Consider the following 18748-nt stretch of genomic DNA (forward strand, 5'->3'; position numbering starts at 1 on the left):
CTTTGTAGGTCTACACCAACACATACTTTCTAGGTCTACACCAAAAAATACTTTCTGGGGTCTACACCAATAAATACTTTCTAGGTCTACACCAAAAAATACTTTCTAGGTCTACACCAAAAAATACTTTCTAGGTCTACACCAACAAATACTTTCTAGGTCTACACCAAAAAATACTTTCTGGGGTCTACACCAACAAATACTTTGTAGGTCTACACCAACAAATACTTTCTAGGTCTACACCAACACATACACTCTAGGTCTACACCAACACATACTTTCTAGGTCTACACCAACAAATACTTTCTAGGTCTACACCAACAAATACTTCGTAGGTCTACACCAACACATACTTTCTAGGTCTACACCAAAAAATACTTTTTAGGTGTACACCAACAAATACTTTCTAGGTCTACACCAACAAATACTTTCTAGGTCTACACCAATAAATACTTTCTAGGTCTACACCAACACATACTTTAGGTCTACACCAACACATACTTTCTAGGTCTACACCAAAAAATACTTTCTAGGTCTACACCAACAAATACTTTCTAGGTCTACACCAAAAAATACTTTCTAGGTCTACACCAACACATACTTTCTAGGTCTACACCAACAAATACTTTCTAGGTCTACACCAAAAATACTTTCTAGGTCTACACCAAAAAATACTTTCTAGGTCTACACCAACACATACTTTCTAGGTCCACACCAACAAATACTTTCCAGGTCTACACCAACACATACTTTCTAGGTCTACACCAACAAATACTTTCTAGGTCTACACCAACACATACTTTGTAGGTCTACACCAACAAATACTTTCTAGGTCTACACCAACAAATACTTTCTAGGTCTACACCAACACATACTTTCTAAGTCTACACCAACAAATACTTTCTAGGTCTACACCAATAAATACTTTCTAGGTCTACACCAACAAATACTTTCTAGGTCTACACCAACAAATACTTTCTAGGTCTACACCAACAAATACTTTGTAGGTCTACACCAACACATACTTTCTAGGTCTACACCAAAAAATACTTTCTGGGGTCTACACCAATAAATACTTTCTAGGTCTACACCAACAAATACTTTCTAGGTCTACACCAAAAAATACTTTCTAGGTCTACACCAAAAAATACTTTCTGGGGTCTACACCAACAAATACTTTGTAGGTCTACACCAACAAATACTTTCTAGGTCTACACCAACAAATACTTTCTAGGTCTACACCAACACATACTTTCTAGGTCTACACCAACAAATACTTTCTAGGTCTACACCAACACATACTGCATATTGGTATTTCTTCTTACGCAGTCGTGTGCTAGCTTCTTAACGATAGCATGCTAGTATGCTAACATTAGCATGGCAACTTTTCCAGCTAATATTACACTTTTCTCCTGTAATTACGCAGCCAGACACCTCACAGTCACATGACTTGCTATGTGAAACATGCTAACTGTTAGCATGTTTACGTTAGCATGCTATCATTAAAGTGCTAGCTTTTTGAGCTAATTTTGCAACCATTTACCCTAGAGTCATATAACTTGAAGGACCTCCACGTCTCCACTCTGCACCTCCACGTCTCCACTCTGCACCTCCACGTCTCCACACTGCACCTCCACGTCTCTACTCTGCACCTCCACGTCTCCACTCTGCACCTCCACGTCTCCACACTGCACCTCCACGTCTCTACTCTGCACCTCCACGTCTCCACTCTGCACCTCCACGTCTCTACTCTGCACCTCCACGTCTCTACTCTGCACCGCCACGTCTGTACTCTGCACCTCCACGTCTCCACTCTGCACCTCCACGTCTCCACTCTGCACCTCCACGTCTCTACTCTGCACCGCCACGTCTCCACTCTGCACCTCCACGTCTCTACTCTGCACCTCCACGTCTCCACTCTGCACCTCCACGTCTCTACTCTGCACCGCCACGTCTCCACTCTGCACCTCCACGTCTCTACTCTGCACCGCCACGTCTCCACTCTGCACCTCCACGTCTCTACTCTGCACCTCCACGTCTCCACTCTGCACCTCCACGTCTCCACTCTGCACCTCCACTCTGCCCCTCCACGTAACAGAATGCTCCCCCCAGCCTGCTCACACTCGGTCGGTGCCGTAGCTCCTGTAGTCCACGGCGGCAGACACGGCCACGATGAGGGCGGGCACACCGTAGCCGGCCAGGTAGAAGTATTTGGTCCTGGAGTGTTGGCTCTCAAAGACCTCCACCAGCATGATGTAGAGCTGCACACCTTCCAGGAACATCCAGGTGAAGGCCGCCAGGAAGAAGAAGTGCAGCAGGGCAGCAAAGACGGCACATGCGATCTGGTGACGACACAAAGGTGACACAGAAAACAACATCAAAGGCTGAGTTTTAGAAGCTTTAGAAGCTTTAGAAAGTTCTAAACGAGCGATGAGTCATTTTCCAAAAAGATTCATTTCTTTTCTTCAAGGAAACAAAAGCTGTGAAGTTTGAAAACCAAACTGCTAATAAATACATAAATAATGACTTATTGTTGTATTACCACATTATTCTTGTATTACTACCTTATTCTTGTATTACTACATTATTCTTGTATTACTACCTAATTGTCGTATTACTACATAATTGTCATATTACTACATCAGTGTTGTATTACTACATTATTGTTGTAATACTACATTATTTTCGTATTACTACATTATTGTTGTATTACTACATTATTGTCCTATTACTACATTATTGTTGTATTATTACCTTATTGTCGTATTACTACATTATTCTTGTATTACTACATAATTGTCATATTACTACATCATTGTTGTATTACTACATTATTGTTGTAATACTACATTATTTTCGTATTACTACATTATTGTCGTATTATTACCTTATTGTCGTATTACTACATTATTCTAATCAGCCCTCCGCCACCATCCAACATGTTCTAATCATCCCTCTGCCACCATCCAACATGTTCTAATCATCCCTCCGCCACCATCCAACATGTTCTAATCATCCCTCCGCCACCATCCAACATGTTCTAATCATCCCTCCACCACCATCCAACATGTTCTAATCATCCCTCCTCCACCATCCAACATGTTCTAATCATCCCTCCACCACCATCCAACATGTTCTAATCATCCCTCCACCACCATCCAACATGTTCTAATCATCCCTCCGCCATCATCCAACATGTTATAATCATCCCTTCGCCACCATCCAACATGTTCTAATCATCCCTCCGCCATCATCCAACATGTTATAATCATCCCTCCGCCACCATCCAACATGTTCTAATCATCCCTCCGCCACCATCCAACATGTTCTAATCATCCCTCCGCCACCATCCAACATGTTCTAATCATCCCTCCGCCACCATCCAACATGTTCCAAAGGAACTTGGTTTGCTGCTCAGGTCCTAAGAACCACATTGTACAGAGGCACCATAGAGACCACCTGCTTGGTTTGCTGCTCAGGTCCTAAGAACCACATTGTACAGAGGCACCATAGAGACCACCTACTGACCAACTCCATCTCTGTCTGGACTGGAGCCTGCAGTGCCTCAGACTGGAAGTCTCTGCAGAGATTGGTGAGGACGGTGGAAAAGATCATCGGGACTCATCAGGAAAATCTGCAGAGACTCCTCCCACCCCCACCAAGGACTGTTTTCCCTGCTGGACTCTAGAAAGAGGTTCCGCAGCCTCCGTAGCAGAACCTCCAGGTTCTGTAACAGCTTCTTCCCTCAGGCCGTAAGACTCTTGAACGCATCAAAATAATCCCCTCAACTCCCCCCAAAAAGGATGAAGTGGCTGGACTATAAAGACAATATAACATACATCCATAAAGCTGCAATATATTGATCTGTACAGTTAATCTATTTATTTATATCTGCTTCTTATTGCTCTTTTATCTGCACTACCATGAGCTAATGCAAACTTCTTATCTGTACTGTAAAGTTCACATTTGAATGACAATAAAGGAAGTCTAAGTCTCAGTCTAAGTCTAAGTCTAAGTCTTTTACTTGATCTGAAATCCCAGTCTCAGGTTTTGCTGCACGGGCATGGATTACATATCACGCGTCCCTTTCACAATAAAATGACTAAACATGTCCGTGTATAGAAAGTGTGAGTACAAAACAAAACATTCAGAAGCAAACTCTCCTCGGCAGAACCGATGGATTTGGGGATGAACAAATCCAAGGAAGTAGACGCCTGAGGGCGGCTGGCTAATGGAAGCAGCTGAAGCAGGAAGTTGTTAAGAGGATAAGACTTGGTGCTCCATATTGAAAAGTGTGTTTGATGCCTTGAAGGTCACTTGCTGAGGAGACCACGGAAGCAAACTTACCGGCTGGTCCGCTCGGTTGATGCCCACCAGGAAGAGCGACTCTGCGATGAAGAGGCTGATGCACAAGTTCTTGTGGATGGTGTTGCGGTCGCTCTGCAGCCCGCGGAAGAAGCAGAAGGTGAAGATGCAGATGAGCAGGCAGACCAGGGACAGCAGGATGCCCACCCAGGTGATCACGTCCAGGAGCAGGTCGTGGATGCTGTCTGCTTTCTGGAAGACAAACCACCACCACAGAGGTTTTACGGCAATGCTGGGACTGTGCTGGCGTGTCCTCCGGCGTTCAAGGTGCAACCTCCCCGGGTCTACCTGTCAGTGACGGAGATACTTGTGCTAGCCTCATGCTACGTTCAAGCTAGCCAGCTTGGACAATGAGCTCTCTTGGAAACAACCCTCATTGTCCTCTCCTTTAGAGGACAATAACATTCCAGAAAACCTTGTTCTTCTCAGGGACACACCTCTGGACCTTGGACAGAAGTTTCTCATTGACTTTTACTTCTCATGTGGGGTCTGAGCCCAGGATGTCGTTGTGGCTTTTGCAGCCCTTTGAGACACTTGTGATCAAGGTTTGATTACCCCGAAGGGAATGAGCGGTAGAAAATGGATGGATGGATGATTGATTAATCCGACTTCAGTAAAGGAAGTTGATTTAGTTTGAGTGGACTGAACGTCCTTCAAGTCAGCTAGAATTACAATTCAAACGTAAAAGATAAGACAGATTTAAAGTTTCCTTGAAAGCAACTTTAATCAGGCAAAGGAAATCATCCAAACATTTCCAGATTGGACTTTGTCACAATGAAAAGAGGTTTTAGTTGAAGATCCTGAAGACCAGAGAGAGGACCTTTCACCAAAAAGACAAGATTTTAAACCAACAGTCTATAAAACATCTGGGTGTGAGTTTTGACTGCGGGCTGACTTTTATCCTACATATTACAAATATTACAGAAATAGGTTTTTATCACCCTAAGAACATAGCCAGACTCTCTGAGGAGGTGCATTCATGTCCTGTCCTTTAGACTATTGCAACGCTCTCTGGTCTTCCCAAAAAGAATATTACAAGTCTACAACGATAAAAAAAGTCAGCTGCACACGTGCTGACAAGAACCAGAGGGCAGGCGCACATTACACCAGTTTTAAAGTCCATGAATTGACTCCCTGTCCGCTTCAGGGGGGATTTTAAAGTTCTAGTATTAGCTTTTAAATGTCTTCTTATCTATCGGACCTGCTTTTACCGCATCAACCCTCGTGGTTACTGAGGTCCTCTGGAACTGGACTTTTAGTTTGAGCAAATACCAGACCAAAGACCCATTTAGCCAGCAATAGACTACCAGAGAACCTCAGGACTGCAGAGACCCTTGATAGCCTTTAAAAAAAGACGGAAGTCACACCTTTTAATCAAGTTAAACTCTCATGTTTTTTATTGTTTGATTGTATATCTGAATTATTCATAGTTCTACTACTATAATCTCAATGTTATTTTCATGAACTTATTCATGTCATATGTATACTTAAGACCATGAGGGACCGAGCTTAGGAAGCTGCCTCAGGGCCCACAATTGGTGGATGCTTTAAAAAAAGGGCTAAAAATCTACATTTTTAAAATATTGTTGTTTTTTTTTACTGTCTTTTTTTAATGCTTTTATGATGTTTTTACTCTGTAGCACTTTGAGACTTGTCATTCAAATGTAAAGTGCAACACAAATACAATCTATTATTATTATAATCATACCATTTATTACATATATATTCTCACTATTATTTAGATGGCGTTCATGTGAGGTATTCTCCAGTGTGCACACTTCAAAGGTAGTGTTTTTTTTTTTGCATGTTTGAGTGTTTTCTTCTCTTTTATTTTCTTTGTGCAGCACTTTGTGTTTTCCACCTGCCTGCGTGTGAAAAGTTGAAATAAATAATAAATAAATAAAGTTTGATTTGATTTGAACTTTGAAGTCAAAAGCACTTCATATTCTCTCCTGCTTGCTAGTGTTACCATTTCTGAGTTATTGTGCAGAAATATGACACATAATGACAAAAGTACACCTGAAAAATACACAATGTTGAATATAAACAATCCTTCATTTACTGAATCAATATGATTAACATTCGATGACTTAGTGCATGCAGCACGGTGGTGCAGGGGTTAGTAGGTGTGCCTCACAATACAAAGGTCCTGGGTTGGATCCTGGGCTCGGGCGCTTTCTGTGTGGAGTTTGCATGTTCTCCCCATGACTGCGTGGGTTCTACTCCGGCTTCCTCCCACCTCCAAAGACATGCACCTGGGGATAGGCCCCTCCCACCTCCAAACACATGCACCTGGGGATAGGCCCCTCCCACCTCCAAACACATGCACCTGGGGATAGGCCCCTCTCACCTCCAAAGACATGCACCTGGGGATAGGCCCCTCCCACCTCCAAAGACATGCACCTGGGGATAGGCCCCTCCCACCTCCAAAGACATGCACCTGGGGATAGGCCCCTCCCACCTCCAAAGACATGCACCTGGGGATAGGCCCCTCCCACCTGCAAAGACATGCACCTAGTGTGTGAATGTGAGTGTGTATGTTGTCTATCAGTGTTGACCCTGTGATGAGGTGGCGACATGTCCAGGGTGTACCCCGCCTTCCGCCCCAATGCAACTGAGATAGGCTCCAGCACCCCCCGCAGCCCCAATAGGGACAAGCGGTAAAAAATGGATGGACTTGGTGCATTGACAAACATTAAAATGCAAACAAAGCAAACTATAACAGGATTTTGTTTCAGTCAACATTAGACATGGCCGATAAATGCTTTAAAATGTAATATTGGAAATTATCTGTATCGTTTTTTTTATTATCGGTATTGATATAAGATGCACTTACAATTAGTGCACCCACCCAAAAAACCTCCGTCCCCCATTTACACTCATTCACACAAAAGGGTTGTTTCTTTCTGTTATCAATATTCTGCTTCCTACATTATATATCAATATATATCAATACAGTCTGCAAGGGATACAGTCCGTAAGCACACATGATTGTGCGTGCTGCTGCTCCACTAATAGTACTAACCTTTAACACTTCATTTCACTCATTTTCATTCATTACTAGTTTCTATGTAACTGTTTTTATATTGTTTTACTTTCTTTTTTATTCAAGAAAATGTTTATTTTATTTTATTAATTTTTTAAAGAAGGACCTTATCTTCACCATACGTGATTGTCCAAATTAGGCATAATAATGTGTTAAATCCACGACTGTATATATCGGTATCGGTTGATATCGGTATCAGTAATTAAAGAGTTGGACAATATCGGAATATTGGATATCGGCAAAAAGCCATTATCGGACATCCCTAGTCGACATGTTTGTCTCACTAAAGTGAAGTGAAGTGAATTACATTTATATAGCGCTTTTTCTCAAGTGACTCAAAGCGCTTTACATAGTGAAACCCAATATCTAAGTTACATTTAAACCAGTGTGGGTGGCACTGGGAGCAGGTGGGTAAGTGTCTTGCCCAAGGACACAACGGCAGTGACTAGGATGGTGGAAGCGGGGATCGAACCTGCAACCCTCAAGTTGCTGGCACGGCCGCTCCACCAACCGAGCTATAAATCAGTCGATTTAGTCCATGTGTGCGACAAATAAAGTAAGTTTCTTACAAGTAGCATTATCACTGGAGGACGAGGAATAGCTAAACATGCTTCACTACACACTGTAGGAGGATACAGTAGCTCACCGCTAACAGCAAGCTAGCACTCCTCAATGTAAACAAATGCCATGGGTGGATCTACACCTGACATCCACTGTAATGATACCAAGTAGAAGAGCGTATCTAGTCGATACTACTATAACTGCATTGATATTTTTTATCATTACAAAATCTTTTTTTCCTTTTTAAAAATGTATATGATGTTTATAAAGTCAGTAAATACGTCCCTGGACACATGAGGACTTTGAATATGACCAATGTATGATCCTGTAACTACTTGGTATCACATCCATACTAAATGTGTGGTATCATCCAAAACTAATGTCAAGTATCAAAGAAGAGAAGAATAAGTGATTATTACATTTGAACAGAAGTGTAGATAGAACATGTTCAAAGAGAAAATAAGCAGATATTAACAGTAAATGAACAAGTAGATTAATAGTAAATTTTTTACAGTTTGTCCCTCATAATGTGTAGAAAATAATAGGTGTATAAATGACACAATATGTTACTGCATACGACTAATTAGGAGTCTTTGTTTGTTTACTTACTACTAAAAGACAAGTAGTCTATTTTATTGAAGGACTAAATGACAATAATAAACATATGTTTCATCTACACTAACATTTGTTGTTACAATAAAGACAATAATGACATTTTTTGTGCTCCCCTTTATCTAGAAAAGTATTTACATACAGTTAAGTACCGGTAACAAAATATTGGTATTGGGACAACCCGAGTATGGACATTAAAATCGTATATACTTAGAGTAGTCCATGTACAGCTTGTGTAGCATATTTATGAGTCAGCACAAACATTTTTGACCTGGTGACCTGGGGCTGCACGAGTGCTGCCGACACACTTGGCAGACACTAATGACAACATCACGGCGGTGTTTGAGAAGACAGACAATGATGTCATTAAATAGTTTCAATGAATTCATACACACAACAATCTGATGTGCTGATCAGGATGATGTCACAACAATCTGATGTGCTGATCAGGATGATGTCACAACAATCTGATGTGCTGATCAGGATGATGTCACAACAATCTGATGTGCTGATCAGGATGATGTCACAACAATCTGATGTGCTGATCAGGATGATGTCACAACAATCTGATGTGGTGATCAGGATGACGTCACAACAATCTGATGTGCTGATCAGGATGATGTCACAACAATCTGATGTGCTGATCAGGATGATGTCACAACAATCTGATGTGCTGATCAGGATGATGTCACAACAATCTGATGTGGTGATCAGGATGATGTCACAACAATCTGATGTGCTGATCAGGATGATGTCACAACAATCTGATGTGCTGATCAGGATGATGTCACAACAATCTGATGTGCTGATCAGGATGATGTCACAACAATCTGATGTGGCGATCAGGATGATGTCACAACAATCTGATGTGGTGATCAGGATGATGTCACAACAATCTGATGTGCTGATCAGGATGATGTCACAACAATCTGATGTGGTGATCAGGATGATGTCACAACAATCTGATGTGGTGATCAGGATGATGTCACAACAATCTGATGTGCTGATCAGGATGATGTCACAACAATCTGATGTGCTGATCAGGATGATGTCACAACAATCTGATGTGCTGATCAGGATGATGTCACAACAATCTGATGTGCTGATCAGGATGATGTCATCGCGTTGGACAGATCAGTGTGACTTGTAGAGAGTTGTAATCCGTGTGGCAGATGTTGCGGTGCCACTCGCTTCCCTTCCTGTTCCCCACACACAAATAAGATGACGTCAGAGTGCTCACCTTCACCTCCACGTGGGCCATGAGCACGGCGAAGCTGGTGAGGTGTGTGCAGGAGCAGCTGGTGTGGCTGCGGTTGGTGGCCAGCAGGCGGCAGTCCTGCGTGGACCAGAAGCCCATCATGGTGCGCTTGGAGTAGCTCCAGAAGGAACAGTTGGGGTTGAAGTTCTCCTCGGAATGCTGGGGAGACACCAGAGACAAGGTGAGCTTGAAAGACGGCAGGACGAGGAGCGAGACAAGGAAACATTTGGGGGGAAGCGACAATGGGAGGAAGACTGGGAGGCCAGAAGAGAAGAAGAGAAGAAGAGAAAAGAAGAAAAGAAGAAGAGAAGAAGAAGAGAAGAAGAATGTGAGAGAGCAGCAGCAAATGTCACGTCAGGAGGTGACACATCTCAGACTGATGGTGTTGTGTCAACTGAGGAACGTGTGTGTGTGTGTGTGTGTGTGTGTGTGTGTGTGTGTGTGTGTGTGTGTGTGTGTGTGTGTGTGTGTGTGTCCTTGTATTTCTAGCCTTCTTGAGACATGAAGAAGGAAAAGTGTCTTCCATATGAGGAGGTGTGAACAAGTGATGACATAAATCAATAACATTGCATCTAATATTGAATGTCTCATCTGTGGTGACATCTATCAACATGAGGGTGCTCCCAAAAACATTGACTGTCAACATATGAAATAACAAGTGTGTGTAAAAATTTGAAGTGCTCCCCCTCTGGTCAACGTATGAAATAACAAGTGCAAGAGCTGGCCCCACTATGGACTGGACTCTCACAATATTATGTTAGATCCACTATGGACTGGACTCTCTCACTATTATGTTAGATCCACTATGGACTGGACTCTCACTATTATGTTAGATCCACTATGGACTGGACTCTCACACTATTATGTTAGATCCACTATGGACTGGACTCTCACACTATTATGTTAGATCCACTATGGACTGGACTCTCTCACTATTATGTTAGATCCACTATGGACTGGACTCTCACACTATTATGTTAGATCCACTATGGACTGGACTCTCACTATTATGTTAGATCCACTATGGACTGGACTCTCACACTATTATGTTAGATCCACTATGGACTGGACTCTCACTATTATGTTAGATCCACTATGGACTGGACTCTCTCACTATTATGTTAGATCCACTATGGACTGGACTCTCACTATTATGTTAGATCCACTATGGACTGGACTCTCACACTATTATGTTAGATCCACTATGGACTGGACTCTCACACTATTATGTTAGATCCACTATGGACTGGACTCTCACACTATTATGTTAGATCCACTATGGACTGGACTCTCACACTATTATGTTAGATCCACTATGGACTGGACTCTCACACTATTATGTTAGATCCACTATGGACTGGACTCTCACACTATTATGTTAGATCCACTATGGACTGGACTCTCACTATTATGTTAGATCCACTATGGACTGGACTCTCACACTATTATGTTAGATCCACTATGGACTGGACTCTCACTATTATGTTAGATCCACTATGGACTGGACTCTCACACTATTATGTTAGATCCACTATGGACTGGACTCTCACTATTATGTTAGATCCACTATGGACTGGACTCTCACACTATTATGTTAGATCCACTATGGACTGGACTCTCACTATTATGTTAGATCCACTATGGACTGGACTCTCACACTATTATGTTAGATCCACTATGGACTGGACTCTCCCTATTATGTTAGATCCACTATGGACTGGACTCTCTCACTATTATGTTAGATCCACTATGGACTGGACTCTCACACTATTATGTTAGATCCACTATGGACTGGACTCTCCCTATTATGTTAGATCCACTATGGACTGGACTCTCTCACTATTATGTTAGATCCACTATGGACTGGACTCTCACACTATTATGTTAGATCCACTATGGACTGGACTCTCACACTATTATGTTAGATCCACTATGGACTGGACTCTCACACTATTATGTTAGATCCACTATGGACTGGACTCTCACACTATTATGTTAGATCCACTATGGACTGGACTCTCACACTATTATGTTAGATCCACTATGGACTGGACTCTCACACTATTATGTTAGATCCACTATGGACTGGACTCTCTCACTATTATGTTAGATCCACTATGGACTGGACTCTCACACTATTATGTTAGATCCACTATGGACTGGACTCTCACACTATTATGTTAGATCCACTATGGACTGGACTCTCATTATTATGTTAGATCCACTATGGACTGGACTCTCATTATTATGTTAGATCCACTATGGACTGGACTCTCACACTATTATGTTAGATCCACTATGGACTGGACTCTCATTATTATGTTAGATCCACTATGGACTGGACTCTCCCTATTATGTTAGATCCACTATGGACTGGACTCTCTCACTATTATGTTAGATCCACTATGGACTGGACTCTCACACTATTATGTTAGATCCACTATGGACTGGACTCTCCCTATTATGTTAGATCCACTATGGACTGGACTCTCTCACTATTATGTTAGATCCACTATGGACTGGACTCTCACACTATTATGTTAGATCCACTATGGACTGGACTCTCACACTATTATGTTAGATCCACTATGGACTGGACTCTCACACTATTATGTTAGATCCACTATGGACTGGACTCTCACACTATTATGTTAGATCCACTATGGACTGGACTCTCACACTATTATGTTAGATCCACTATGGACTGGACTCTCACACTATTATGTTAGATCCACTATGGACTGGACTCTCTCACTATTATGTTAGATCCACTATGGACTGGACTCTCACACTATTATGTTAGATCCACTATGGACTGGACTCTCACACTATTATGTTAGATCCACTATGGACTGGACTCTCATTATTATGTTAGATCCACTATGGACTGGACTCTCACACTATTATGTTAGATCCACTATGGACTGGACTCACTATTATGTTAGATCCAATATGGACTGGACTCTCACTATTATGTTAGATCCACTATGGACTGGACTCTCACTACTATGTTAGATCCACTATGGACTGGACTCACTATTATGTTAGATCCACTATGGACTGGACTCACACTATTATGTTAGATCCACTATGGACTGGATTCTCACTATTATGTTAGATCCACTATGGACTGGACTCTCACACTACTATGTTAGATCCACTATGGACTGGACTCTCACTATTATGCTAGATCCACTATGGACTGGACTCTCACTATTATGTTAGATCCACTATGGACTGGACTCTCCCTATTATGTTAGATCCACTATGGACTGGACTCTCTCACTATTATGTTAGATCCACTATGGACTGGACTCTCACACTATTATGTTAGATCCACTATGGACTGGACTCACACTATTATGTTAGATCCACTATGGACTGGACTCTCCCTATTATGTTAGATCCACTATGGACTGGACTCTCTCACTATTATGTTAGATCCACTATGGACTGGACTCTCACACTATTATGTTAGATCCACTATGGACTGGACTCTCACACTATTATGTTAGATCCACTATGGACTGGACTCTCACACTATTATGTTAGATCCACTATGGACTGGACTCTCACACTATTATGTTAGATCCACTATGGACTGGACTCTCACACTATTATGTTAGATCCACTATGGACTGGACTCTCACACTATTATGTTAGATCCACTATGGACTGGACTCTCACACTATTATGTTAGATCCACTATGGACTGGACTCTCACACTATTATGTTAGATCCACTATGGACTGGACTCTCTCACTATTATGTTAGATCCACTATGGACTGGACTCTCACACTATTATGTTAGATCCACTATGGACTGGACTCTCACACTATTATGTTAGATCCACTATGGACTGGACTCTCTCACTATTATGTTAGATCCACTATGGACTGGACTCTCACACTATTATGTTAGATCCACTATGGACTGGACTCTCACACTATTATGTTAGATCCACTATGGACTGGACTCTCATTATTATGTTAGATCCACTATGGACTGGACTCTCACACTATTATGTTAGATCCACTATGGACTGGACTCTCACTACTATGTTAGATCCACTATGGACTGGACTCACTATTATGTTAGATCCAATATGGACTGGACTCTCACTATTATGTTAGATCCACTATGGACTGGACTCTCACTACTATGTTAGATCCACTATGGACTGGACTCACTATTATGTTAGATCCACTATGGACTGGACTCACACTATTATGTTAGATCCACTATGGACTGGACTCTCACTATTATGTTAGATCCACTATGGACTGGACTCTCACACTACTATGTTAGATCCACTATGGACTGGACTCTCACTATTATGCTAGATCCACTATGGACTGGACTCTCACTATTATGTTAGATCCACTATGGACTGGACTCTCCCTATTATGTTAGATCCACTATGGACTGGACTCTCTCACTATTATGTTAGATCCACTATGGACTGGACTCTCACACTATTATGTTAGATCCACTATGGACTGGACTCTCCCTATTATGTTAGATCCACTATGGACTGGACTCTCTCACTATTATGTTAGATCCACTATGGACTGGACTCTCACACTATTATGTTAGATCCACTATGGACTGGACTCTCACACTATTATGTTAGATCCACTATGGACTGGACTCTCACACTATTATGTTAGATCCACTATGGACTGGACTCTCACACTATTATGTTAGATCCACTATGGACTGGACTCTCACACTATTATGTTAGATCCACTATGGACTGGACTCTCTCACTATTATGTTAGATCCACTATGGACTGGACTCTCACACTATTATGTTAGATCCACTATGGACTGGACTCTCACACTATTATGTTAGATCCACTATGGACTGGACTCTCATTATTATGTTAGATCCACTATGGACTGGACTCTCACACTATTATGTTAGATCCACTATGGACTGGACTCTCATTATTATGTTAGATCCACTATGGACTGGACTCTCACACTATTATGTTAGATCCACTATGGACTGGACTCTCACTACTATGTTAGATCCACTATGGACTGGACTCACTATTATGTTAGATCCAATATGGACTGGACTCTCACTATTATGTTAGATCCACTATGGACTGGACTCTCACTACTATGTTAGATCCACTATGGACTGGACTCACTATTATGTTAGATCCACTATGGACTGGACTCACACTATTATGTTAGATCCACTATGGACTGGACTCTCACTATTATGTTAGATCCACTATGGACTGGACTCTCACACTACTATGTTAGATCCACTATGGACTGGACTCTCACTATTATGCTAGATCCACTCAACGTCCATTGCAGTGGTCACCTAGGGGGGTCCCCACATCTGTGGTCACCTCCAAGGTTTCTCATTGTCATCCCATTGGGTTGAGTTTTTCCTTGCCCTGATGTGGGATCTGAACCGAGGATGTGGTTGTGGCTTGAGCAGCCCTTTGAGACACTTGTGATTTACTATATAAGTTAACATTGATTGATTGTGACTGTGAAGCAGACTCATTCAGTGCATGACCATGTGACCCAGGGTGGTCCTCACCTGCAGGTGTTTAACGGTGAAGATGACAGGCTCCGACAGGTACACCTTGTTGCTCTCCTTGTTGATGGAGGCCGTGATGACGGGCGAGTTGACGATGACCGAGTAGTTGGGGTAGACGGCGTCGCTGCTCAGTCGGACGCTGGCGTTCTCCGTGGACAGGTAGGAACCCAAGTTCCTGTAGAGGACGAAGGCCATCCTGATCTCACCTGTTGGGAGAGCACACAGAAGTAGGCGGGCGCTGGCGGGAGGCGGGAGGGACGGACATTCCTCCGCTACCGTTTCTGCCGTGTTGTTTGAGGGTGCTGGCTGACAGCTGGATGGAGTTCCCGTGCAGCTCCGACTGAGGGAAGGTCAAGTCGCTCAGGCTGCCGTCTGTACTCAGCCTGGCCACTTCCAGCTCTGCAACACACACACACACACACACACACACACACACACACACACACACACACACACACACACACACACACACACACACACACACACACACACACACACACACACACACACACACACACACACACACACACACACACACACACACACACACACACGTTGCATCAGGTTAGTTTCCTAGTGTTTGGTACGAAACAAGTCTTCACACTCGTCACAGGCAAGAAGTTGATGAAAAAGATCCAAGTTGATGAAAAAGATCCAAGGCTCATTAAAGTGCGATACATTTGATGTGGACAGCCAACAATGTCTCCAGGTAGATGATCCTCCTCACATTGTGGGAATCTAAGTCGGCCTCCTGGCTTAGTGAGCACATTCCTGATTAGGCTGTGTGGAATGTGGGAGATAAGGTTTGTAATGAAGGACTAATTAAAGCATCTTGTGTTCCGCAGACATTTGATGATCTCCACACTTCTTTCATGGCTAAAAGGAGCTTCTCACATCAAATAGCACAAAGACGTAGTGAGAGCAGACAAAGTGGGGCGCTGGAAAAGGAAATAGGTTGTATTATTCTTTATATACTGTATATATATTGTTGTTGTATTATTCTTTATATATTGTATATATATTGTTGTTGTATCATTCTTTATATACTGTATATATATTGTTGTTGTATCATTCTTTATATACTGTATATATAGTGTTGTTGTATCATTCTTTATACTGTATATATATTGTTGTTGTATCATTCTTTATATACTGTATATATATTGTTGTTGTATTATTCTTTATATACTGTATATATATTGTTGTTGTATTATTCTTTATATATTGTATATATATTGTTGTTGTATTATTCTTCATATACTGTATATATATATTGTTGTTGTATTATTCTTCATATACTGTATATATATATTGTTGTTGTATTATTCTTTATATACTGTATATATATTGTTGTTGTATTATTCTTTATATACTGTATATATATTGTTGTTGTATCATTCTTTATATACTGTATATATATTGTTGTTGTATTATTCTTTATATACTGTATATATATTGTTGTTGTATTATTCTTTATATACTGTATATATATTGTTGTTGTATCATTCTTTATACTGTATATATATTGTTGTTGTATCATTCTTTATATACTGTATATATATTGTTGTTGTATCATTCTTTATATACTGTATATATATTGTTGTTATATTATTCTTTATATACTGTATATATATTGTTGTTGTATTATTCTTTATATATTGTATATATATTGTTGTTGTATTATTCTTCATATACTGTATATATATATATTGTTGTTGTATTATTCTTCATATACTGTATATATATATTGTTGTTGTATTATTCTTTATATACTGTATATATATTGTTGTTGTATTATTCTTTATATACTGTATATATATTGTTGTTGTATCATTCTTTATATACTGTATATATATTGTTGTTGTATTATTCTTTATATACTGTATATATTGTTGTTGTATTATTCTTTATATACTGTATATATATTGTTGTTGTATCATTCTTTATACTGTATATATATATTGTTGTTGTATCATTCTTTATATACTGTATATATATTGTTGTTGTATCATTCTTTATATACTGTATATATATTGTTGTTGTATTATTCTTCATATACTGTATATATATATTGTTGTTGTATTATTCTTCATATACTGTATATATATATTGTTGTTGTATTATTCTTTATATACTGTATATATATTGATGTTGTATTATTCTTTATATACTGTATATATATTGTTGTTGTATCATTCTTTATATACTGTATATATATTGTTGTTGTATTATTCTTTATATACTGTATATATATTGTTGTTGTATCATTCTTTATACTGTATATATATTGTTGTTGTATCATTCTTTATATACTGTATATATATTGTTGTTGTATCATTCTTTATATACTGTATATATATTGTTGTTGTATTATTCTTTATATACTGTATATATATTGTTGTTGTATTATTCTTTATATATTGTATATATATTGTTGTTGTATTATTCTTCATATACTGTATATATATATTGTTGTTGTATTATTCTTCATATACTGTATATATATATTGTTGTTGTATTATTCTTTATATACTGTATATATATTGTTGTTGTATTATTCTTTATATACTGTATATATATTGTTGTTGTATCATTCTTTATATACTGTATATATATTGTTGTTGTATTATTCTTTATATACTGTATATATATTGTTGTTGTATTATTCTTTATATACTGTATATATATTGTTGTATCATTCTTTATATACTGTATATATATTGTTGTTGTATCATTCTTTATATACTGTATATATATTGTTGTTGTATCATTCTTTATATACTGTATATATATTGTTGTTGTATTATTCTTTATATATTGTATATATATTGTTGTTGTATTATTCTTCATATACTGTATATATATTGTTGTTGTATTATTCTTCATATACTGTATATATATATTGTTGTTGTATTATTCTTTATATACTGTATATATATTGTTGTTGTATTATTCTTTATATACTGTATATATATTGTTGTTGTATCATTCTTTATATACTGTATATATATATTGTTGTTGTATTATTCTTTATATACTGTATATATATTGTTGTTGTATTATTCTTTATATACTGTATATATATTGTTGTTGTATCATTCTTTATATACTGTATATATATTGTTGTTGTATCATTCTTTATATACTGTATATATATTGTTGTTGTATTATTCTTTATATACTGTATATATATTGTTGTATTATTCTTTATATACTGTATATATATTGTTGTTGTATTTTTCTTTATATGCTGTATATATATTGTTGTTGTATTATTCTTTATATACTGTATATATATTGTTGTTGTATCATTCTTTATATACTGTATATATATTGTTG

The 18748-nt window shown here is 39.3% G+C and overlaps 1 protein-coding gene across 1 annotated transcript in view; it reads right to left on the reverse strand.

Moving 5' to 3' along the window:
* Window positions 1-18748, reverse strand: part of LOC133633443 (adhesion G protein-coupled receptor L3-like) — an 87303-nt gene that overhangs the window by 36797 nt on the left and 31758 nt on the right. The window contains exons 3-7 of the mRNA XM_062025969.1: window positions 15686-15808; window positions 15410-15615; window positions 9825-10001; window positions 4348-4557; window positions 2122-2342 (exon numbers count right to left, since the gene is read on the reverse strand). Of these exons, the coding sequence (XP_061881953.1) occupies window positions 2122-2342; window positions 4348-4557; window positions 9825-10001; window positions 15410-15615; window positions 15686-15808 (937 nt within the window). The remainder of the gene's footprint in view (window positions 1-2121; window positions 2343-4347; window positions 4558-9824; window positions 10002-15409; window positions 15616-15685; window positions 15809-18748) is intronic.

Source organism: Entelurus aequoreus, linkage group LG18 (genome assembly GCF_033978785.1).
Source record: "Entelurus aequoreus isolate RoL-2023_Sb linkage group LG18, RoL_Eaeq_v1.1, whole genome shotgun sequence".
Taxonomy (NCBI): Eukaryota; Metazoa; Chordata; class Actinopteri; order Syngnathiformes; family Syngnathidae; genus Entelurus; species Entelurus aequoreus.